The 23,753-nt window shown below is 35.0% G+C and overlaps 2 protein-coding genes across 4 annotated transcripts; one reads left to right on the top strand and one right to left on the bottom strand.

The window, feature by feature from the left end:
* The first annotated feature begins 7,983 nt into the window (after nucleotides 1–7,983).
* On the top strand, nucleotides 7,984–10,175 carry LOC141527169 (uncharacterized). Of its 3 annotated transcripts, XM_074242504.1 has the most exons (3): nucleotides 7,984–8,065; nucleotides 9,224–9,299; nucleotides 9,388–10,101. In XM_074242504.1, the coding sequence occupies exon 3, from the start codon at nucleotides 9,424–9,426 to the stop codon at nucleotides 10,099–10,101; it is 678 nt and encodes a 225-aa protein (XP_074098605.1). In that variant the 5' UTR covers nucleotides 7,984–8,065; nucleotides 9,224–9,299; nucleotides 9,388–9,423. The 3 variants fall into 3 exon arrangements, with proteins under 3 accessions (XP_074098605.1, XP_074098603.1, XP_074098604.1); XM_074242502.1 differs by having other exon boundaries at nucleotides 9,224–10,101; XM_074242503.1 differs by lacking the exon at nucleotides 7,984–8,065 and having other exon boundaries at nucleotides 8,796–9,973; nucleotides 10,074–10,175.
* Nucleotides 10,176–12,817: 2,642 nt separating this feature from the next.
* Nucleotides 12,818–19,837, bottom strand: LOC141527394 (uncharacterized). Its single transcript, XM_074242819.1, has 3 exons — nucleotides 19,757–19,837; nucleotides 16,955–19,196; nucleotides 12,818–12,927 (listed from the first exon to the last, which is right to left on the bottom strand). The coding sequence occupies exons 1-3, from the start codon at nucleotides 19,835–19,837 to the stop codon at nucleotides 12,818–12,820; spliced, it is 2,433 nt and encodes an 810-aa protein (XP_074098920.1).
* Nucleotides 19,838–23,753: the final 3,916 nt, after the last annotated feature.

The following is a 23,753-nucleotide window of genomic DNA, read 5'->3' as shown; positions in this document are numbered from 1 at the left end:
ACCACCAAGTCCACAGCGGCCCCAACCGCCAGCCATTCAAGACCCGAATCTACCCGGACCGTCATCCGCCTCCCAAGCACCGGTCATATCCGATAATGAGAGCACGGAAATAGCGGACGACGAAAGCACGGAAACAGGCGATGAGGGAACTCGCCCGGGCGATGGACCCGCGATCGCGGCCGATATGATAAGTCAACCCATACTTCCAACTCGGCAACAGTTACAGCAGCCGACGGCACCAAAGCCCGCAGAAAACTTGCATGTGCCGAATGACGAACTATCAACGGCCGACACGGCTCTGATGACTCTTCCACAGAAAACGAGCGCGACACCCGTAGAAATGAACCTCTAATCCGCATGGACGTCGACGAATGCAGTACCGAGAGCGTGAATGAGGAGGCACAACTTCATACCGACGGGGAAGATTCCTCCGAGGACGATCGTCACTCTGAGGGCGGAGACGCTAGTAGTGAGGGCGTAATTAACGGGAATGAAAACGAAGGTCAGCTCGAAGGCGAAGAGGGCGGCGACGATGGGGAAAATAATCTAGCACGGCCTCTGCGGGCCGGTCGGTCGAAAACAACACCGCAAGTACGCGAAATCGCACCAAACGTTCGCGAAACCCGCGATACTAACCCGCGAGACAAACAAACACCAACAATAATTTCAAGAATAACAAAACAAATAACGGTGACACCTACGGAACGTGTCGAACATGCGGAAAACCCGGTCATTTCGCGAAAAACTGCACAAACCTTTCGTGCCAAATTTGTTTTACGCCAGGTCACATAGCAAAGACCTGCCCACGACTTAACCCTAATCCAAATAAATACGCAAACGTAGAATGTCAATTATGCGGAAATAAAGGACATTCCGCAAGATATTGCAATAGGAATCCCAACGCGAGATCATTACCAAAACAAACCGCGGGGATAAACGGGAACGTAACGAAAAAGTCGGGAAAGTATTGTTCTCTCCATAAAAACTCCACTCACAACACTAGCGAATGTACCGTTTTAAATAAACAAAGTCAAGCGATGACTTCTTTTCCACAGGACGGGGGGAGAAACAATCAACCGACACAATATGTGAACCTGACACAGGAAGTAACTTTGGACGATACGGAATAAATAAAATTAATATTAATTTAGACCCGGATAACTTACCCTATACCGTAATAGGTAAGGTATCCGGTCGAGACGTCGTTATGATGCTCGATTCAGGGGCTTCACCCATTTTAATTAAGCTTAAATATATTAAAAATTCTAGTTTAATAAATAATCCGGATAAAATAGAATTACACGGGATCGCGAACATTCCTATTACAACGTTAGGAAGTGTTAAGATTAAACTTTTCGGTGAAAGCACGATAGCTCATGTAGTCCCCGATACCTTAGCTATACCCCACGCAGGTTTAATAGGTTCGGAATATTTTTCTACCCATGAGGCTAAGATTGACTACAAGGACCGTGTACTACAAATCGGTGATTGTAAATACCCCTTTAAGAAACTCAATCGGGTCGAAAATGGGGTTATGTACATTCCAGCTCGGAGTGAATCCACCTTTTTTGTAAATATATCGAATCCAGAAATGAAGGAAGGATTCATTCCTAAGCTAAAAATTTGTAGGGGTGTTTTTGCAGGAAATTGTTTAGTTTCAAGTAATAACGGTCGCGCTTATTTACAAATCTATAACACTACCGAAGAGGAAGTACAAGTAAGAATTCCTACTTTAGCTCTCCGCGAGGTAGAAAGGGTTAAGGAAGACGAAAATCCCATCGTTGATCCAATAACTACCCCCATAGACATGCATGAAAGCCTTGGCATCACCAAGCGAATATATACTATACAGACTGAATTCCAAAACAACGAACGTTTTGAACAAGTCAAATCCTTGCTACGGTTAGATTATCTGGTCCAAGAGGAAAAGGACCATGTCGAACGTTTAATAAAAAATTTTGCGGATCGATTCTATTTACCGGGAGAACCTCTAAGTTCTACTAAAAACTTTCGACATAGAATACCGACGCACAACGACAGACCGATCACCGTAAAACAATATCGAATTCCCCAAGCCTTAAAGACTGAACTAGACAAATACGTACAGGAATCATTAGACTCAGGCATCATTCAACCTTCTGAATCTCCTTATAATAGTCCAGTGTGGATTGTACCAAAAAAACCAAATTCCCAGGGAAACAAGAGGTGGTAGGTAGTAATTGATTTTAGACCGTTAAATGAAGAAACAATTACTGACGCGTACCCGTTACCCAACATTACGGACATATTGGATCAACTGGGCGGGTCTAAATATTTCTCTGTCTTCGATTTAGCTTCTGGTTACAATCAGTTGTCTATGCAAGTAGATAACGTACTGATTTTTGTTAACGTTCGAGGTGAACCCTGCGATGCGGGTAGCCGCGAACTGATAGACTCACTAGATATACCAAAAAATTTAAATAATTCCTATTGCCGATCAACTGTAATCCCGTACAAAGGGAATAGAAACTGCATTTTAGCAGTACCGAAAAATAGAAACATTGACATTGTATCCGCAGACGATATCCGTGAAACACTAAATAACGTTTATAATAACGTCTTGGAATTAGGCCTAGAATCCTTCAGTTTAGCTAAGACAAAAAAAATCGACGACGTTAATTGGTTGACCATCCAACAAAGCTTAATAGACGTATTTTCCGATACTCAGATTAAAATCACTATTTGTCTAAATTTGGTACGAATTCCTAATGACGAGGAGAGATTGCAAATCGTCAAGGAATACCATGGTTCCGCTGTAGGTGGTCATCAGGGCATGACCAAAACTTACAAACGAATCAGGCAGAATTTTTTTTGGCCTAAGCTAAAACGCGATGTCATTAATTTTATTCAAAAGTGTATGGATTGTCAACTAAAGAAATTAGTTAGAGTCAAGACAAAGCGACCGATGGTGATCACGGATACTCCGGATGCAGGTATCGACAAGAACGGTTTGGATATAATGTACTCCACGCATACTTCTGCATCGGGCAACAAATATATCTTAACAATACAAAATCTTTTGACTAAATTCTCAATGGCGATCGCGCTAGAACAAGCAACGGCCGTCGAGGTGACAAAGGCTCTGGTGAACAGGTGGTTTTGCTACTTCGGCCCGCCAAAAGCTATACTCACAGATCAAGGCACTAACTTCTTATCTAGTTTGCTGAAAAATATATCGAAAAAGTACAAAATTAAACAGCTTCACACGTCTGCCTACTGTCCGCAAAGCAACGGCTCCGTTGAAAGGTCACACCATGTGCTACAAGAGTATATAAAGCAATGTATTAATGAGGAGGAAGACTGGGACGAATTTTTAGATCTAGCCTCTTTTTCCTACAACGTGAGTGAACACGAAGGCACGGGATTCACCCCGTACCAGTTGGTTTTTGGGAAATTACCTCGTCTCCCTTCTCAAATACAAGCAGTAGAAGAAACTAATGATACGTATGTCGAATACTTAGAACAATTATTTAGGCGCATTAGGCAGACAGAGGTAGCAGCCAGCAAAAATGTACGTCGATCAAAAGAGAAGAATAAATTTTATTACGACAGAAAAATAAATCCAATAATACTTAAGCCAGGGACAAGAGTGTTCCTGCTGTTAGAACCTAGAAAGAGTAAGGGTGATCCACAGTATACTGGTCCTCACGAGGTAGTGGGTATAGGGCAGAATGAAACCGCGGAAATTATAGTAGATGGTGTATCAAGATTTGTACACATTAATAAATTAAGAATTTCTCGGGTTTAATTTCAGATGGATTTCGATCCTGGAATAGCTATACTGTTGATGATCCTCCCTCTCTCTGGAGGATTATTGGGATTCGATTGCGGTGGAGCATCGATGAATACGTCTACGTTGTCACTGCTCGATGTAGGGGAATGCAAGGTCAAACGAACACCGCCTCAAACAGAGACGGTTCAAATTTACTTGCAGCCCGCCGAAATTATACACGTCCATGTTATGGAGTGCAAAATCTTAGTTAATCGAAAAATCGAACATTGCGGCATGCATTCTCACACATCGGCAGTTCTCTATGGTAGACGCGAGTATTATTTAAGCTTAGATTATACTAAATGTAGGAAAATGTATGAGACCCGATCGGTCTGGTTATTCAATCGAATTGCGTTCGACGAATTAAGCGTAAACGAAACCACTCATCGCTCAGCAATATTGGCGGGTAGCCTAAGCATGAATGGCGACTGCGAAAAAGGTACTTTCAGTGACAACTTCGGGACGTGGTCGGGAGTAGTAATAGACGCGACCTTCGAGATAGTGCTGAACGACTATGAAACCTCGTTGAACACAAAAACAAACAAAATACTTTTACAATCCGGAACCCGGTGCGACGCGGATAAATTAACGTGTGTTACTCGTGAAGGCACATCGGCGTTCTGAACCGAAGTGCCGCGAAATTCGTGCCTGATGAAGTACGCCAAACTTTATCAGGGGCCCGCCGTAAGATTAATCGGCCAAGATGAACAGCCCGACGTTTACTCACTTACCACAGAAGACATTACGTTCGCGCTCGCGCAACGAGGAACAGTGGAAGTGTGCGGTCAATCAGTGATAAAAACCGAACACCCGAAATTATTTATCGTAGTCACAAAGAGTCCGGATTACACTCTCGCGGTCGAGACTATCAAGACGGAAGATATAGATATTTTCTCGTATATTAACAGCAAGTTCATATATGTAGAAAAACACATTCGCCAACAGCTTCAAAATTTATACCACGACGTTCTAGTTCGACGATATGAACTAGAGCGATCCGTGTTATCTAACGCTTTGGCATTATCAGCACTGACTCCTGACGAATTCGGCTATCCTTTGATGAAAACACCCGGATACTACACGAGCGTCGCCGGAGAATTAGTGCACATCACAAAGTGCATACCGGTACCCGTTAAGGTTCGGGAAGTCGATAAATGTTACCAGGAACTGCCCGTAACTTATAGTAACAAAAGTTACTACTTAACACCAAAATCTAGGATACTAGTGCAACGCGGTACTCTAATAGAGTGTAACTCAATTCTGCCAATAGGTTATCGCATCGACGGGGTCTGGTTTCATCTAACACCCCAGGCTATCAGCGCACCTGAGCCACAACAACTGAAACCAATGGCGGCGCCAACTTGGAATTACGACAACCCGGAGCACCTTGCGACGTGCGGAATCTATTCACAAAAGGATTTTGACAAACTAAGGAGTCGGATCATGTTCCCGGCAGAAAAATCAGCACTCCAGAACTCTATTGCTATGGGGGCAGCCGGCCAACAGATACCAGCGGGCAGCGTCAACATGATGGGATTGTTTGATGAAGAATCTCTCGAAAAATTAGCCACTAGCACCGCACATAAAATTTGGCGAAGTTTGGTCGATTTTGGTTCAGTTACAGCCGCTATTTTCTCGATTATGCTTATCCTGAAACTAGTGAAATTCGTATTCGACATGATCTCTTACGGATACGCGTTATACTCTATATATGGATGCAGCGTCTTATTGGTAACCATGATATGGGACACCTTAGCTAATCTTCTACTTCATCGTCATCACCATCACAAAAGAATTTACGACGAGGAAGGCCAACTACAACCTACTGCACCCATTCCGAGGCCAAGGTCAACTCTAAGTATATTGGACGAGAGCAACAATTTCAAGACGTCCACCCCACCGGCCGAAACTACGTATTCCGGCTTGAACAAGCAACTGGAAGATCACCTGGAAGATCCAAGGAAAAGTGTCCACGAGTGTGCGACTAGAGAATTATTAATGCGTTACCGAAACCGCGAAGTGCGTGATAACGAGTGATAAACCAGACCGGTCGCGAAACTTACGCACACAACTATCATTGTCAATTAGCCATAGGGTATTAGCTAAGTCTATAAGAAATGTAGATGTTAAGCAAGTAGTTCTGCTCTTTACTAGTGAAGCGCAGTCAGTTAATCATAACCCTTTTTATATATACCTTTTTTTTCATATATATATGTATACCCTAGAGGTAAACCGGTAGTAATCTACCACGCCTTTGTCCCCCTACGGGACACATCTAATAATATTATATAAGTATTAATTACAGACGAAGGTCGCAAGTTTATTCTTCTCGATGGAATTATAATCATAATAACTGATAAGGATAAAATCCCTATAGCGAGATAATTAGTTTATATCAGGCAGCAAAACAGCGATTAAGGAACCAGGACTTATATAAGATCTTCTTTTTTTTTTTTTGGCTATAAGCAACTAGGTTGGGAGGCGTCCGACTCAGATAGAGAAAAATGAGGATCGTTAATCACCGTTCGGCTGCACCGGACATTCATTTTATTTATTTTTTTTTGTATCGAATAATTAATAAAGCATTTAGGCCGTACTGGCAGAAATCATTGTACTTAACAATAAGTTGAAAATATTGTAAAACATCGCATCTCAGGTTCAATCACCTTAAGTTAAAGATAAATGGAGCCATTAATTATCTAGTTTATATAGAGTCACTATTTAGAAATTGGGAACTCGCAGGGCTCCCTCGAAGCACTGCAAGTTTCTCGGGCCGGGAGGTGTAACGTCCTAGCCAATTGGGGTTGGGAACCCTTAGATTAAATCCTACTGGCTCAAAGTTTGGCCGGCACTCTTTAATTTTTTTTTTATTATTTCATATTAGTAAATTAAATTCACTGATATCTTATTTAAACTTCAGCTAATCAAATCATGGAGAATTCCCCTGCTCCGTTGGCGGTTATCGCCAACAGAGTAACGGAAATCTCTAAAGATAAGACGGCTCCCAGAAGGCGTCGCGGACCGAGTTAACAGAAAACCTTGCATCAACGTGTGACTCGGACCCCGACGACTCTCTCGTGAGTAACCTGAGATGCATAATGGCGTCAAAACGCTGATTGTAATATTAATGAGAGCAGAGTCAAGTCAGTACCCACCGGAACTTATCGAGCAACGGACGTATGGCTTGCCTCCTCTCCCAAATCCTTTATAATAAAACCGAACCTATTTTGTCTGAACCGACCTCTCTAAATTTATAAAGCCAATCCTTGAGAGCGCTTCCGCCGTTCCACCCCAGGGTGCGAGCGCAGAAAGACGTTCCAACTTGCCTCCTCCGAACCTAGTGCATACGGGCCGTTTTCGCGGTACTGGCTCATGCCTAGAGGAAAACGCTCACGTCGAGCAGGTCACGTAGTACAAGCTGCTCGAGCTCGACGATCTTTAAACTCGGCTCTTAACCGGACGCCCGCGAGTAAAATAAAAGCCAACGTGGAGTTGAGGGTCCAATCATTCGAGGCTCAAGAATCGGTGGTCGTCAGCCCAGGCCAACCAGACCATCGCCCAGCGTATTGGACAAGGATTGACAAAAACTGTATGCTCGAAGAGGGCGAACACAAGAGGCCCTGTTTTGGATATTATTCCGAGGAATATTTTACTAGCCAAAGGGGAGATCGTAAGTGAGACCCACTGAGGCTATAAGGTAAGAAAGTGATAAATAGATAGAGAGCTCGCCTGTGTGGGTGAATCTGGAGTCTATCGACCTCCTAACACCACCCACCTGGATAACTTAATTATGACCGCCCCACCAAAATTCTGGGACGTTACATTAGTAATGGCGGGACTTAGTAATTGAATCTAACACATACTGAAAAAATGTATGTGAACGCAATAATATTTCAGTGATGAAAAATATATGTAGCTAAATAAAAAAATTATTGTTTTAATACAAACAATAGATTTACAAATTAAAACAATAAACTTAAAAATTGTCAGTGTAGTTTTTGAATTTTTTGGCAGGCAACGCTGACTGATCAACCAACCTAATGATCGCGCGACTATCATATACATATATGTATTGTGTAAGCATTGGTGAAACAGGTAGTAGTATACGAAGAAAGTGAAGATCAAATTTCTACAAATAAAAGTTAGAGCGTTGCACATTGTTTGAGGAAGCGGGACTGTGTAAAAAGGAACATCAACGTTAAATCACGCAAAATTAAAATATCTGTTGTAAACGTGTATGCAACACAATGAAACGTAAGTAATTAATTTTTTATGTTTTTTTTGTACTGTTTGATAGATAAATATTTTTCTAAAACATATATTTTTAGCAGGCATAAATGTAACACATAATAAATTATTTTAATCTCATCAAATTAACAATGTGTTCCAATGAGTCAGTGTTTTAAATTATACATAATTGTAAAATAATCTTTAATCTAATATTCTAATTTCATTTTTTTATTTATTTTTCACTTAATATCAAAGCATATCTTGAAGATTAGTATGACAGCATGATATACAATAAGATTAAGGAAGTACACTGAGAGACAATTTTATTTAGTAGTAATAAAATTTTATTACTATTTAATAAAACATTTATTTGGCTAATAAAGAGGAAGGGGAAATAAACAAGTAGGTTAGGATGTCTCGTTAAAACATCTTTATACTATTTATTTATTAAAAGATTTTACTTTAAAAATATATTTGAATATATTATAATTAATTGATGAATTTTAATTTTTTTTTTTAATTATTTGTTTTAATGACACAATATTCGTATGAAAAACACATATTAGTAGTTAAGAAAATTTTATTAAATACTAATAAAATTTTATTCGTATGGAATAAAATTTTATTCATATGGAATATAATTTTATTACTGTTAACTAAGTTTTTTTTTCAAGTCCAAATAAAATTTTTTATTACAATTAAATAAAATTGTCTCTCAGTGTACGAGCACCAAGGCAACTGTTGATAAAACGCTTGATTTTTTTTTTAATATAAAGTTTAAATATGTCTAAATAAATTCCGAAAATTTGAAGGAGATTGCCCGATTATTTAAATAAATAATTAACATTAAAGTTGAGCAATTTAACATTGGTCTTATGTGGTAACCTCCAAACATCGATACATTACTGTATTTTTTCTCGTAAAACTGTCGGTGAATATATTTAAAAAACTGATGGATGAAAGTAAATATATTAGTGATAAATTTAATTCAAAGAAATTTACACCTGCCCGACTAATTAAACCCCGCCTAGCGCTCGTACTTTCTTAATTGTTTAAAAATTCTTTAAAACTATTTTGTGGTTAAAAATAATGTTAAAAAATAATTTAATTTCAATACAATTCAATACTAGTTAATATTAATGAACGGTTTAGTACCTACAAAAACACGAACTTTTGTTTTAGTACGAAGTCAGAAGGAATATCGAAGCCTGACTCCGCTACGCCAGCGATCTCAGTCTACTACTAAAAATCGTGACAAGTTAGTGTCATTAACTAAAAAGACAACAAATAAAACGTCGAAACAAGATTTACAAACAGGAAACCCTGTAAAAGAGCTTAATACTCAGTTACAGCGGCAATCATACCCACCCACTACAAAATTCATGACTACTAACTTAAAGATGTCTACTACTGCATCAAAGATTAATCAAACGCGTGGTTTACCGAGATCACCAGTTCATCAATCATCTCATCAGCAGTCTCAAGTTCCGATGATATCAGGGACTCACGGTCCACATGGAAATGTTATTCTAGAACCAAACGGCTCTTTGGTTAATTCAAGTGTTGACAACTCGTGTAGGGCACCAACAGGACCTCTTCAACAACGTACACAGCAGCAGTATGAAGTTCCAATGACATTAGGGACTCAAGGTCTACATGGAAATGGAGTTCGAGAGCCCACGATGTCTTCTGTTGATTCACGTGTTGACAACTCGCGTAGGACACTGACAGGACCTGTTCAACAACATATACAGCAGCAGTATGACGCAATTACTCCGGCAGGACGACTAACAGGTGATGTCAAATCAACGTTTGGCCCACAAAATAACGGAATGACTCGCTTCCACAAGAATAAAAACTATAGAAAACGTCCAGTGGGATTCTTATCTGGTAAAGAGATGAGAGAGAAAATACTTGCGTTAGAAAAGGAACGTAAGACATTAATCTATCGTAGTAGGAGTTTTTTTTCAATCAATTATGTTTTGTTTTATCTTTTTTCAAATTTTCATCGGTTTTATTTTTTATATTTCAGAGAATTGCATGTGACTCGAAAAAATTGAATCCGAACAAAAGTGTACAGCTTGTTTCCGAAGCCACGTCGCATCAAATGGAAATATCTAACAACACTCGCGAAAATATGACCCAAGCTCAGAGCAGTCCTATTATGCAATCGATGTCTTCAAGTATGTAATCACCAGCACCGATGATCGCTTCAATGGCACCCTTCATTACTTCATTGCCACCAATGATGCAATCAATGTCTTCTTCAATACCAACAATGGCCTCTATAGTACCTCCGATAGGTCCTTTGATGCAGCCTTTGCCTGCCATGATGCCTCCAATGCAATCTATGATGCTAACTATATCATCCTCGACGACATCTTTGCCATTTGCGACGCACCCCATGCAGCCAATGCTTCCAGCATCCTCTAATATACATCTAGTACGAAGGTATCAGAATAGTCAGGGAGGTAATTGCATGGATTTCCCGTATTTACAATATTTTTGAAAATTAAAATCTTAATGCAAAAAAGTTTATTACACTTAATTTATCAGACATAATGAGGAACAATTTTTCTATCTTTTTCAATCTTTATTTAGTTAATTGATAACAAGTGCAAATATTGAAGTTATAATTTACGATATTGAATATGATTAATAAAAAATATTTTTTCAAGGATTGTTAATTAAGGAAAAATAATGAAGAAGAATTATTCGATATTATTTTAAATTTTAATTTGTGATAGAACTTTTTGAGCCATATAAGGCTATAATCTACATTAAAAACAAAAGTTATTATTTACTAAGTTTGAATAATAATTTTACTATGATCAGAAATAACAAGTTTATGTTTACAAAAACTAATATTTAATTACATACAATATATTAAAAAAAAAAAAATCGACACAAATGTTTCCTATAACTTTTCAAATGTTTATCTACCCATATAGCAATCTTTTTCAAGGCTTGAGCAAATCTGGTCTCAATTTCGATAGTTGTTAGTGTCTTTTTCTACCTATGGGTCTTGCTCCAGATACTTGTCGCAAATTCAATTGACAAGTCTTGAACAAGCCTTGTACAAAACTATTGGGAAACTAACTATATCAATTTTTGAGAAAGACTGACACCAGAAGCATGCTTAATATACTTGTGCAAGAGTTGCTCAAGATTTGCTCAAGATCAAATGATTTCGAATGACCGTTCGCATCATCCTACCCCTTCTATGTTTACTATAGTAATAGTGGATCTCATTCAGCTTAACTAGTCCAGTCGGTTCGGAAAAAATTGGTTTGTTGGCCACTTTTCAACAAAATGGTCCGATTTTTGATTTTTTTTTTTTAATACTCAGAAAAATATTCTAAACATTTGTGTGTATGTGGGAGCTGTTGTTTTTTTTTTTTTTAAATTCAGTTTTAGCGTTGAGCACTAAAGTAAAATATTTCATAAGCAACGCGAAAGTAGTCGAGACATGTAGCGAATGAAATTTAGAAAATTAAACAACGAACAACATGAGCTAAACCCGATGTCTTTACGACCAATAGTTTACAAAATATTAATTTTTTAATGAAAAAAATGCGGTTCCGCTCAAGCGCTTATAAACGAATAGTTGTAAAACTCAATTAACTTTTAAAAAATCGATTCCACAATATAGGTATCAATCGATTCAGAATTACATGAATCGTAAAGATATCCTCTCGTGTGGAGAACTTTTTTAAAAAAAATTTTCTCTGTTTAAAAAAATAGTTAGTTAACAATTATTATCCTGTTACGTTCCCAAAATTAGGTATAAATTCATTTAGAGTTTTAAATAATTAAATATCAGGTTTTGACACTGAGGGTAGTCGATCGACCCCCGGTGTGTCGTCACAGATGAACTTACTATCTTATTATGATTTATTACTGACTTACCATTATGGGCCCCATAAGTCTGCCCATATAAACCCCTGGGTTTCTAACCATTTCGTTTCGAAAGGAGGAAAAATGTCGTGCCCCGTCTTCCTGAAGAACTCCTCTGAATAATACCCGTACTTGAGGTCGTTGATGGGAATAACGCCCCCCGGAGGGTGAACCTCTGGAACCTCGATTGGGACCAGCTTCCAAGCCCTGGTGATATCTGTCCAATAGGCAGGACGGTTGTTGCTGCCGAAGATGGACTGACCCGGTGGACCTCGGCTCGTGGGTGATTTAGGCGAGTCTTCCTCAGCGGTTCGAACTACCCTTATTCGAGGTTCAATTAGTATCTCGTCGTCCGTTACTCGCACTACTGGTCTCACGTTTTGTACTACCTCCGTTCGCGGTTCGACTGGAGTTTTGGCGCCGATTGTCGGCAACGACAGGTAGAATGGCTGGGCCAAGCGACGACGACCCTCTTGCACCGAGCGATTCGATCTTCGTGACCGTTTTCCGTGAGGCATTTACGTATAGGAATTTGGTGCTGGCTGAACGCTGGCTAGCGCTCTTGCCGAAGATTTGGGGCCTGGGGATACGCTGATTAAGCGCTCACCCAGAAAGAGGATTAGGTTGGTGAAACGCTGGCTAGCGCTTTAGCCGAAAGGTATTCTTATATGGGTTGGAACTGCTATAAAGCGCTCCGCCCCATAATAAGTATATTTGGAAGATATATTCTGTGTAATTGGTTTATTAGAGAATTGGATCTGGATAGGTCCAAGTCTCAGGATGGAGCTCTCTGCACTCGAGAGCAGCTCGTTGGCAGCTCAGGTTACTCCTGAGAGAGTCGACGAGGCTCGGGTCCCATGCTGACGCAAGATGTTTTGGTTATCCGCGGCCACGGCAACTCTCTGCTGACGGCTTATCACAAGCGATTTCCGTTACTCCGCTGTTAGTATAACCACCAGCGAAGCAACTGATATCGCTTGGTATGCGTTCTGAGAATCATCTTAAATTAAAGTAAACGCTTTTAAATGAAACAAAATAAATCTTGAGAACAAAATAAAAATCGAAATTAGGCGAAAATTCGTGGAACGTAACAATCCCTTCCATTTTTCTCCGACAACGGTTTGAAGAGAATAGCGCACGCGCACTGTTCTGGATCGGACATCGAATTCCCGTAGAGCTCATATTTTTTTAAACTTGTTAACTAAATTTTTGCACTAAAAAAATTTTTTTTATATCGATTTCTTGTTGCCGGAAAAATTTTTTTATGCAAAAAAATAATTTTTTTTTAATTTTAACTATTTTTTAATGCAGAAATTCAAAGAACTTGAAATTATTCCAAAAAATTCAAAAAGTTTTTTTGAGTTTTGCTGTTTTTTTTGCTTATGGAAAACAACAATATCTATAATAAAAAAAAAAAAAAAAAAAATCAAGTCATTTCTCGCGGAGTTACTGCTATTTGTTTATAAGCGCTTGATATATATATATATATATATATATATATATATATATATATATATATATATATATATATATATATATTGTAACAGTTTTACCTGCTTAGGTTGGCCCCTAATCAATTTTATAAATAAACAAACAAAAACAACAAACAATATAATTATTAGGGCGCCACCAGGATTTTTAATCACGGTTCCTGGAACCGGTCCAGATCTGAGAAATCTTATCTTAGGGTAGAGAGAGCGGAGGAAGGTGCTGCTGAATGATAAATAATTAATTAACAAGATCGATCAAAATTTATTAACAATAAAAAGAAAACAACAGTGTCTGACTTAAAACAAGTTAACAAAATTCATTCACTCACACACTAACCACACTTATCAATATCCTTATTCTCGACGAGCCCCTTTCGGTGTCTACTCGTCGATTTCTAAACTTATTCTCGACGAGCCCCTTTCGGCGTCTACCCGTCGATTTCTAACACGTGCCCCTTTCGTCGTCTACACGTGACGGGCCCCTTTCGGCGTCTACCCGTTTACTAAACCTATAATCACCCGCACAGAGACGAATCATATACCGGGATCGTTGACTCGGCTCACAGGAGTAACAGCCCAGTGACCAAACGTAGACCTAGATACTTCTGCAGCTTATACACAATATAACTTTTACAATCACGTTCAAAATTATTAATACAAGTTTAATTAATTAATTCTAACTAAATTTTCCTGTGACCTTTTCTATTCAAAATAATCAAATTTCTTGGACTTAATGCCAAAAATTACTAAATTCACACGTGACAAAAATAATTTTTCAATATAAAATATTTTCAGTAAATAATTCTTAATAATTTTCTAATCGTTTTATCAATTTAAAAAAATTCGACACAAGTCGAAGCACTCAAAATTATTTGCTAGAACATTCGCTAGCTAAGTCTTACTTGACCTTGGGTATTGGAATTTACTGCGACACAAAAATGTACTGACGCTCGACCAAAATTCCACGAACAAAAGTTTGTCGATTACTTTCAAGTAACAGAAATTAATCAATTTTTCTCAAGTTAATTATTATAAAAATTATAACAATAAATTTTACGAATTCTTCGGATGTTAATTAATTAATTGATAATTGTCTAGTTGTTAAAATTTTTCCGCAAGGTCGATTGAGTGACTCTCGGGTATAAGCCCCCAGGAAAATCACTAAATCGAAAACTAGCAAATGTTCAACTATTATTTCTTGAAACAATCGTCGATTAAATGATCTAATTGTAATTAATTAGGAGAAGTAACTGAGTATTAGGTAAACCGCGGTCCACTTCTTTCCCACAGCGTAATAATTGATAACTTGACGAATAAAACGATGATCTAACTCACTCGTTGAGGATGAAGTCCTAGTCGTAGTTGGATTCCGTCGTCTCGTCATTACTCCGGGGATCGGTCCTTCTTGATTTCCGTGGCACTTAGTCTGGCGGTCACACTACTTCTCCCTTTTCCACTGCACGGTTCACTTATTTTAACCCAAAACTATCCCCTCCTATTCTCCCCTTAGGCCCGAAGATCGAGACGCGCCAGTGCTATATCGAATAATTATCGATATCCGGTGACTTATCGATTTAGGGTAATTTGACTCTGTTACAATATGCAGGGTGATTCAGAATTAGTGTCCGACCAAAAAAATTTGGATAGAAGAGGCGATTTTAAGCACAATTGCAAGAATAAAATTTTTCGAAATTCTCAATATTTTGGGAGTTATTGAGGATTGAAATAGACCAATCAGAGAGCTCGTTACAGATTTAAAGAATGAAAAAAAGTACAATAAAATTTACCAAGCGAACTTTATAACGAATGATATTATTGACTTATTTATTTTAAAAATAATATAAGATGTTATTTCTTTTGTTTCAAATAAATAAAAACTTTAATATTTTTATTAGAGAAAATAAAATTATTTCGCGCATTTCCTCGGGCTTACTCGAGTAATACAATTATGGTCTTAAAATTAGTATTGCTGGTTCTCCTGCCTATTGTCATGCAAGTTGTCTTGATGATTGTCCTACGGAGTGTTATGTAGAAAATCTTACTAAGTGTTCTGACGTTCAACAAGTATCTTAATTTCATCTAGTAAATCGGTGGGATTTATGGGAAAAATTATTCTCTACAAAAAAGTGATAACATCATTTTACCGTATCGTTAGCCCAAAAAAAAGTTGGAGCTGCGTCTCGGTTGAAAATTGCTATTCACTCCAAAAATTAAGTTTCCATTTCTGAAGTTCCACAAGTATCTCACTTTTATTAAATAAATAGGTAGGAATTATAGGAAAAATTATTCTCTACAAAAAAGTATTAAAATCATTTCACTGTATCTTTAGCCCAAAAAGAGATGCAGCTCCAACTTTTTTTGGGCTAAAGATACAGTGAAATGATCTTAATACTTTTTTGTAGAGAATAATTTTTCCTATAATTCCTACCTATTTATTTAATAAAAGTGAGATACTTGTGGAACTTCAGAAATGGAAACTTAATTTTTGGAGTGAATAGCAATTTTCAACCGAGACGCAGCTCCAACTTTTTTTTGGGCTAATGATACGGTAAAATGATGTTACCACTTTTTTGTAGAGAATAATTTTTCCCATAAATCCCACCGATTTACTAGATGAAATTAAGATACTTGTTGAACGTCAGAACACTTAGTAAGATTTTCTACATAACACTCCGTCCCGGGGAAAACGGTTTAGATCTGACCAGATCTATTTATATCTGGTTAGATATGGGATTTGAGATATAATCAGATCTAGTTATATCTGATCAGATCTAAACAGATGTAACTATATCTGAGTTGAAAAATACATCAGACATGATCAGATCTAGTCATATCAGGCCAGATCTAAATAGATATAACTATATCTGGATTGACAAATACATTAGTCATGAAAAGGTCTTATCATATCTGGCCAGATATAATTATTTCGAAGTTGTCAACAGCATCAGATTCGATCAGATCTGATTAAGTAGTTATGCATATATTATGGTAAATCATATAAAGGATGAATAACAATGGGTCTTTAATTCTTTTACCATTTTATTTATTGACAAATATATTCCATTACATATTTGTTAAAGATTATAATTGATACATGTAGATATTTTCAACTAGCTTTTATTTAATTTTTTTTTTTTTTTTTTAGTAATTGATCAAGACAGATACGCAAAAAGTAAAAAAAAAATAGTATTGACTGAATATTGTTCCATAAAAATGTAATTTTTATTGATGTGATTATTTATCTATGATTTTTTATTCCTTTATAAATTTTGTGTAAGTTATTTGGAGCTTGACATAAATAATTTTCAACTTTTATAAGAGTATTCATCGATTTAATATCTTTGAATTTAATCAAACAGAATTCGTTTTGTAGCTCAACTGGTATTATATGATTTATTTTTTCTCTACAATTGTGATTAAAAAATATTTTTACATGCATAACGCGATAATACTGTAAAGATAAATATAAGTTGTTGTCAATAACAAAAAAAAAATCGTATAGAACCATATTTCACTTTATTATTACTGGTAGTAATAATAACATTAGAACTGTCATTTTTAGTTTTTTGAAAAATTTGAGAGGTAAAAACTGTTTTATTTATGTTCGCTTTTGTGTAAATTGATACGGTTTTATGATCAAGACCCATAGTCAGGAAAGTTTGTATCTCAAACTCATTCAAAAATTCATTTTTTTTAACACCACTTACTTTAAATGCGATCATTTTATCGTCTATACGATCTAATTCAGTACTCGAATCAACCTGATTCTTTAAAATTATAGCTCCTTGATAAATCGTTATATTGTTTATTACTTCAGAACCGATATTTTTAGTTCCATGAATTTGTGAAACTATAAAACCATTGGCGTTTTCAAAAGAAAATGCAGACGTTGCCCAAAGTGGGCCCCACAGACGAACACATAGTACTAGACGCAGAAGTTGATGTACATTATATGTATACTCTCTGTCACCATATAACTCTTCGATATTTTTTACAAAAGTTTGTAAGCATTTCTCTGCCACCTTAAGATCATCTTCAACAATCTGACGTTGGAGCAAAATGTGTATGGCCTTTACGAGTAATAACCAATGGTCCAAATATTTTTTTGGTAAAAAAAGCGACAGAATCGGAATGGAATAGTACAGAATCCAATTATAAATTTCAGAAGCTTTGTAATGAGCGTGTAGAGAAAGTTTTCGTGGTAGTCTATGAAAAGAATGTGGAGGGCAAATATTCAATAACATTTGGTCAATTGCTTCTAAGTGTTCAGAAATATTCCAGTCGCCTTTTTTACAAAAATAAATATTCATAAATTGCTTGCCCACACCCAGTAAGACCGAGTGCATGTACTCTGGCATAACACACGTAGCTAAATCTAAAAAAGGCAGTGCATCGACTACTGATAAACCTTTGACACCTTTAATAAGTTTTCCTGGATTCTCAATAAGTTGTTCAGCTTGATCGTACATCCTTAACTCATCACGCAATTTTATTCTTTTATCAGTAAATTTATAAATACGAATAGTCTTTCTCCCAACAACAGGTTGACATCGTTTCTGTTTGATCTCACAAATATTGCAACCATATTTTCCACTAAAATATTGAATATTTTGTATTTCAGCTCTTGCTGGTGCATCAGCAATGAATAAGGGTGCAACTACTTTAGAAATAAATTCCTTATGCGTAATAAGATCAATCCATTTTATTCTTTTCGTAAAACAAGTTACTAATTTTTCCCAGAAAGGACGAAAAAAAGTATTCATCGATGGTTTTTTGTCTGAGTCACACCAAAAACCAATCATTACTAAATGAGATTCTCGTAGATGCTCTGGGAGTTCAGCTATTGTGAACATCAAGGGCCAACAATTTAATTTAGAACTATTGGATAGTGAAATACGATCTGTATTGAGTATTAATGTTAAATCATAGATATTTCTATTTCTTCTAGAGTTCACTCTGATGTACTCTGTTCCATCAACAATATCTTCAATAATACGATTTTTACGATTACGATTAAATTGTTTCAACTTTTTCGCTAAGTTTCTATGTTCAAACAGGAATTTAATAGCATCTTCAACATCATATTCGTAAAAATATGACATTACTTTACCATCCAAACAAATCTTACAATTTTTAGATTCACCCAAATCTATATCCTTGCCAATATCCAACGGACCATAGTATTTTAAGCATCGGTTGCAATAAAAATGTTTTATTGTTTTAGTTAGAGGAGCTCGATCTTTTACAAATTTAAATAAATTATGAACTGTAGCAGGCATATAATTTGGTTTCGGCAAAAGATGTTGCAGTGTTTCTAAAATCTGTTGCAATGACTGTTTTGTCAATTTTTTTTCAATATATAAATCCATTAAGTACGAAACAACTTTAGGAACATTGATATCACTACCATCGTATAACATTTCAAAAGTTTGTCTGTTTACTTCTTTATTAGAATCATTATCATTATCATTAGTGTCATTTTCAATATTTTCTTCATGATCTGAGTCTGCATTAGAATCCACATTTAAATCTGTATCTAAGTCTGCATTTGAATCCACGTTTAAGTCAACATCTGAGTCCGCTGAGACTACATCTGAGTCCGCATCAGAATCCGAACTTGAATCATCATCAGAGTCTATATTTGAATCAGGGTTTGAATTCACATTCAAATCTGAATCCGTTATTTGTTCGTTTAAGCCTTCACGAATCTCTAAAGCATGGTAATTTTCCATACTTTTTCTCCATCTTTGTTGTGTTTTTAGAGGAACCTAAAAGATGAATTATAATTAATATTGGATATTATGTAAAGGCGTAATTACATTTTAATAGTGTATAAAAAAATAAGATATTTTGAAAATTTCATTACAAGTAAATTGAAACAAAAAATGTTGATATAAATTATTATGATTTAAAAATAAGAAAATATTGCAAACAATAAATATTTTTCGTTACAAAAATTAATTCGTTAATTAATTAATTAAAAAAAATACTGATGTACTACTTTATGCTATGACTTTAAATTAAGCAGACAAATTTAAATACTCCGAATTTGAAATACACAAACAAATAGTTAATTGCAAAAAATGCATTGACAAGTCTTCCAATTTCTTATATGTACATTTTTTTTCCAAATAAATGCTTAACATTAGACTTGTTATTACTTAATAATTATTTAATTTGTGTAATTAAAACAAAAGGAGTTAAATATATTTCATATTTTTTGTTTTTTTCCAAATAAATGAAGAGTTCATAAAGGTAATAAACTGGGATATTAATCACATAACACTGGAAAATCTAATGAAAAATCACATGAAAGTTAAATTATTACCTCATGATCACTGTCCTTCCATAATTTATATTTTTTTCTAACTGCACCAGCATTTAAGTGTTCATTTGCTTCTAAAGACATTTTTAAGAAAGATAAAAGCTGTAATAGATGTAATATATTCCACAAATATATTTATTTATTTATGGTTATTTACTCTATTTATTAATTTATTAAATAGTTATTTATGCAATCACTTTTTAATGGCTGTTTATTGACTAATTTTATTTAGCTGTTTATTGACCGTATTAATTTGCACCTAATAAAATTACACTATTTTTTAAATTCGATTAATTAAAACACGAATGTAATAAGGTTTGACCAAAATTTAATATTTAAATTCAAATTAAAATTTAATATTTAATAAATTAAATTTAATATTTAAAGTAAGAAAATACTGAACTATTATTCGCATTTATTTTTGTGTATTATTTACTCTTTAGTTTTTTATACTACATTCAGGTATACTTACCTACACGACTTGAGCCGAATCTCTCCGAACAATACTATTTGACTGGTTCAACTATACATTTCATCATTTCCTTAACCCTTTCATCCCGCCAAAGTTATACAGAGGTTGTAAGAGGGTACACGATACAGAGCGTCATTTCAGTTAATTTATATTATATTAATAACAAATAATTATTCCGATATGTTTTTAATTGAATGTAAGGCAGATAACTCTTTAACATTAGTTGAAGATCAAGATGTGGTATACGATGAGAACACAAAAGTAAGAGATGGTGATCTTGTCGTATTTTATGTTGGGAATAAAACTTTTCAAGGTTATGTTAGAGAACACGGAGGTAAGGAAATAATTTATTAAAATTAAAAAAAAAAATAATTATATTAATTTGAAAATAAATTTTGAAATAATTATTTAAGATGATGAAAAATCATTAAAAGCTAAACAAAAGCAACTCCTTAAAGAGTATAAAAAAATCAGAGCCAATCGAGCAAAGTAATTACACCTGTGACACCTGTTAAGACTCGACGAAAGTTAAAAAAAGATACTCCTATAAAAGAGACTAAAGAAATAGAAAAGGCTAAAAAGAATAAAAAAAAAGAAGAGAAGGTAATTATTTTTAGGATTTTATGATTTAAATAAGTGGGATTATTACTAGAATTTTTTACTTGAAATCAATTATTGAATAACGTTTATTTTGCTTTGCTAGGTTACATTAAAATTAAGCCATGTCCAAAGTCAAAAAGAGGTCGCTAATTTAATAAAGCAAAGCAGAGCCGATGTTTTGTCTAGCTGTGAGTCGTCAGATGAAGAAGAGTGTAGTCCAACCAAAGCCCTTGCGACTTTCAAATCATTCTGAAATCAGTCTGAAAAAATTCTGGAAACGTTATGGAATCATGATGGTTCCAAAGTGGTTTTGTGCCTATTTTCCAACATGAAACCAGAGTGAACCCAGACTAAAGCCAGAGTGGAATCAAAGTGAACTCAGAATTAAATTAAAGTGGAACCAGAGTGAACCCAGACTAAAGTCAGAGTGGAATCGAATAAAAAACAACCGTTACGCTCGGGAATCGAATCTGGGACCTGACGCTTGAAAGACTAATTCTTTACCAGTTTACCGATGAGAATTACTTGAATATCAGGGTTTTTAACAACTACAAGTAATGCAAATCGAATACATGATCAATGCGTAATGAACAAAATTGTTTATTTCGTTTGTAAATTATTAATTATCAATATACACTGATAGAAAGATTTCTTAACTATTAATAAATTAATTTATTCGAAGACAATTATTTAATTGGTTAAATTTTAATAATTTAAAATTAAAATAATTTAAAATTTAGCTCGATCAAATATTAAAAACAAATACATGTAATGACATATAGTTATATATAAATTATATGTAATTATATGTAGTTATATAAAAATTATATATAATCTTAAAAACGAATGTATGTAGTGATGTACAGTTATATATAAATTATTTGCAATTATATATAGCTTTATATATTTACATATAATCTTAAAAACAAACATATGTAAAGACATATAGTTATATATAAATTATATGAAATTATATATAGATTATATATGGTTCTATAGAATTATATATAATTTTTTTTTTCCCGGGATCAAACGGATCCCTATGTGAATTTCTAGTATTTTCAAAATAAAATCTTTTTAAGTCATACAAAAATTCATAACATTTAAAAATTTTTAAATAGGGAACCAATTAATAATGTATAATACTAAATTCACCTGTTGACTTCATAATTTAATATAATAAAGATAAAAATAGACCTTTAACTAATTGAAAGTATTTTCAAATTACAAAATTTGTTATCTCTTATTTTGTAGAATGAAATGATTGTTAATTATGTAGTTGAAAAATGCTATATGATTATCAATTCATTAACCATTTGTCGTCTAACTGTTAATATAATTAGGTAAATTATGAAAACTCAATGCACTACACTCGTGTTAAAGTTATCATAAATATACTAAGGACAAAATTGAGAATTATTCGAATTTACACTGAAAAGCGCTAAACCCACGTTGAAAACATTTTCAAGACATTCTGAAAACACTCTAGTTTCATTTTGAATTCACTCTGAGATTACTCTGAATTCACTCTGGGATCACTGAATTCACTCTGGGATCACTCTGGATTCACTGTGATTTGACTCTGGAAAAAAGGCACAAAACCACTCTGGATCCACACTGGTTTCAATATGATTTCACTCTGACTCTGAATACAGAGTGATTCCAGAGTGAGGTGAAGGTTGCAAGGGAGATGAGCTTAAAGCGAAATTAAAAAGCCTTCGTGCTGCTCATACAGGCTCTAATTCATTACAATTAGCTAGTAATGTACAATCAACCCAGCAAAATGAAGATGTAAAATTAATTTCATCAGACGATGAGAAAAAAACTGAAGAACTGAATGAATTACCCGCTAAAAAAATGAAATTAAATGAGAACAATGATGAGAACAATGATGGTGAAAAGTCGGTCCCAAGTCAATTATTCGGAAAAGATCATTTGACACCAGTAAGTTTTATTGTAAAATTACATTATTGAAAAGTTTATTTATATAAATATTAAATATTGATTACTTAATTATTTAGATGACACAGCTTGGAAACTCCGGAATTTATTGTATTACTAATATTCACGACTATGCATTGAGTGGCAAGCAAGTGACACATATCGCTCGTCGTTTAATTGATGGTGTATTTACCAAGAAAGCTATCGCTAGTTGTACTTTTACAGGCCAGGCTCTCAGAGCGCAAGGGAAAGAACGGCAAATAATTCCTGTTTCAGCTCTGGACGATGCTGCTAAAAACGCTATTATAGGTTTTTTGATAGTTTTTCTCTTCCATCAATTTATTACTTAATAAAAAAAATAGATTTGGGTTTCAAACAAAAATTAAATTCAGTTTTGTAGTAATTGGTTTACTGGAAAATATCGATATCACTTCAGTAATATTTATAGTACAGTGATAAATTAAAACTTCATTGTTTTAGTTCATATATGTTCATGAAGTGTATATCAGAAACAATTCTGTGTCTAGTTTTACCGAATAATCGATTGTAGATTCTAATAATACGTAAATTAAGACGTATTTGAAGTTAATAAATATTTTTTGCCTAAATTAAAATACTAATGTTTTGATTGGTAATTTTTAGATCTTAAAGTACTTCAATATTTCGCGAAAAAATATTTGTTCGATTACTGAACAAAAATTGAGTATTTGTATTTATTTTAATAACAGTAATTATATGTTTTCCTCAAACGGATTTCGCTATTCAGAAAGGAGAATCAAGGCAGATCAAAATTCCAGAGAGGAACGTTATTGTAGCTCAAATGTCTCAGAGATTGGGTGAAATAAAGCGTGAAATCTTATCGAAGGCTGCACCTGCACCACCTTTGCCTGATCCGAGGAGCCATGAATAATTTTCATAATTATTTGTGTTTACGCGAGAACAAGTTCATCTTTTATTATTTTTATTGATATGTTTTATGTTTAAGAA

Source organism: Cotesia typhae, unplaced genomic scaffold (assembly GCF_013202065.1).
Source record: "Cotesia typhae breed Kobodo isofemale line unplaced genomic scaffold, CoteBio_Ctyphae contig_4, whole genome shotgun sequence".
NCBI classification, from domain to species: domain Eukaryota; kingdom Metazoa; phylum Arthropoda; class Insecta; order Hymenoptera; family Braconidae; genus Cotesia; species Cotesia typhae.
This window is presented reverse-complemented; position numbering and strand designations above follow the sequence as displayed.

Coding starts and splice junctions, on each gene's coding strand:
- LOC141527394 (XM_074242819.1), bottom strand. CDS start 19,837: ATGTCTTTAGAAGCAAATGAACACTTAAATGCTGGTGCAGTTAGAAAA. Junction 19,197..19,756: donor GGAAGGACAGTGATCATGAG/GTAATAATTTAA, acceptor TTCATCTTTTAG/GTTCCTCTAAAAACACAACA. Junction 12,928..16,954: donor TAATGTTATTATTACTACCA/GTAATAATAAAG, acceptor GATGATTCTCAG/AACGCATACCAAGCGATATC.